General features: G+C 60.0%; 1 protein-coding gene across 1 annotated transcript in view; it reads left to right on the plus strand.

The window, feature by feature from the left end:
* Positions 1-1,462, plus strand: part of CDKN2D (cyclin dependent kinase inhibitor 2D) — a 5,103-nt gene extending 3,641 nt beyond the window's left edge. The window contains exon 3 of the mRNA XM_004716837.2: positions 1,056-1,462. Coding sequence (XP_004716894.2) covers positions 1,056-1,079 — 24 coding nt within the window. The 3' untranslated portion in view covers positions 1,080-1,462. The remainder of the gene's footprint in view (positions 1-1,055) is intronic.
* Positions 1,463-1,468: the final 6 nt, after the last annotated feature.

A 1,468-nucleotide genomic window follows, 5' to 3' on the forward strand; every position in this document is an offset into this window, starting at 1 on the left:
CCGCTGTCTGTGAAGCGGGTCTCTGTGTCGTATCTGACCTGACCCGGGTGAGGACAGGGACCAGTACCCAGGACCTGAGCAGCAGCAGGTTGCCCTGTCTCCTCTCCCCTGTTTTCCCCTGGGAATTGTGGGTTTGCTCAACACCAGCCCTTGGGATCTTCTAGCAGGGAAGCAAGGGGGTTGTGGGTGATGGCAGATTTTGGGGGGTGTTGATCCCACAGCCTCAGCCTCATCCTCGGAGAGTGAGGAGGAGCCAGCAGCTTCTAAAAAACAGAAGAAAGCACGGCCCATGTACCTGAAGGACTATGAGAGGAAGGTGATCTTGGAGAAAGAAGGGTGAGAAGAATGGGTGTGTGGGAGGGACACGCAGGGCTTGGGGAAGTCCGTCCCCCCCCCACACCAGATTTAGGGAGTTCGTGAGAGCTTGCATGGTCCCCCATCTGCGGAACTAGGACAGGTGGGTTGTGGGCCGTAGCTTCTGATGGCCTGCCTCTCTCTGCACAGCAAATACGTGGATGAGGAGCACTCGGATGGGGAGTCCTCCAACCAGAGACAGCAGGTCCGTGGGTGGAGGCCTGGTGGGGGCGGCAGGGCTCAGGGCCAGGCCTGAGCTTACGGCACTGTCTCCTCCACAGCAAACCTGGTCCCGCAGCTACGTGGAGGAGCAGGAGGCGCTCAAGGAGAGGTGAGCCGGGCCTGGGGAGAGTGGCCCTTCGGGGGTCTAGTGGATCTAAGTCCACAGCAAGGAAGGCCAGCTCAACAGCTGGTGGTTGGCCAGCAGTGGGTGTTGGGGGGGGGAGGGTGGACGCCCCCCAGCCTGCCCTGCTGAGGCGTTTTGTTTTGTGTGGACAGCTTCCGCACATTCGTGGAGGACAGCGAGGAGGAGGAGGAAGAGGATGGCAACTCCGGGTTGTTGCAGAAACGGGCTAAGACCAGGGAGGAGAAGGTGGGTACTGGGCATGGCCTGGGGCTGGCGAGGGCTTGGGCTCAACCGGTTGACTCTCAGCACTGACCTGCCCCCAGGCCCAGGAGGAGGCCGACTATGTGGAGTGCAGGGGCGCAGGGTGGCCCCACAGTGACCAAGGTCCTGCCCAGGAGCATCTCTGAAGAGAAGGGAGAAAACCCCTTCTCCCCTCACCCCTATGGCCCAGTGTTTTGGGGGTGGGCATCAGTTTGTGGCTTGTTGGTGTTGATTTCTGGGGTGTGTTGTGGGTGTGTTTGGGGGACAGTTCTCATTTGTTTTTCTCACCCCTTTTGGTGTGTTGGACAGAGAGGGGCTCCTGCATGCGACAGCCATCTAAACGGTTCGGTTTCTTCAGTCTCCAGCTCCTGGGGCTGCAAACTTGCCCCAGGGCAGAGCATAAAGCCACTGACTGTGGTTATTGTCCCCAACTTCGAACACCTTGGGACCTCGGCTGGCTGTATCCAGAGACCTGAAGGGGGCGCACTACTCTGCGCCCAGGGCGGG

Source organism: Echinops telfairi, unplaced genomic scaffold (genome assembly GCF_000313985.2).
Source record: "Echinops telfairi isolate 266 unplaced genomic scaffold, ASM31398v2 ScPeMD7_36;HRSCAF=134, whole genome shotgun sequence".
Classification (NCBI taxonomy): Eukaryota; Metazoa; Chordata; class Mammalia; order Afrosoricida; family Tenrecidae; genus Echinops; species Echinops telfairi.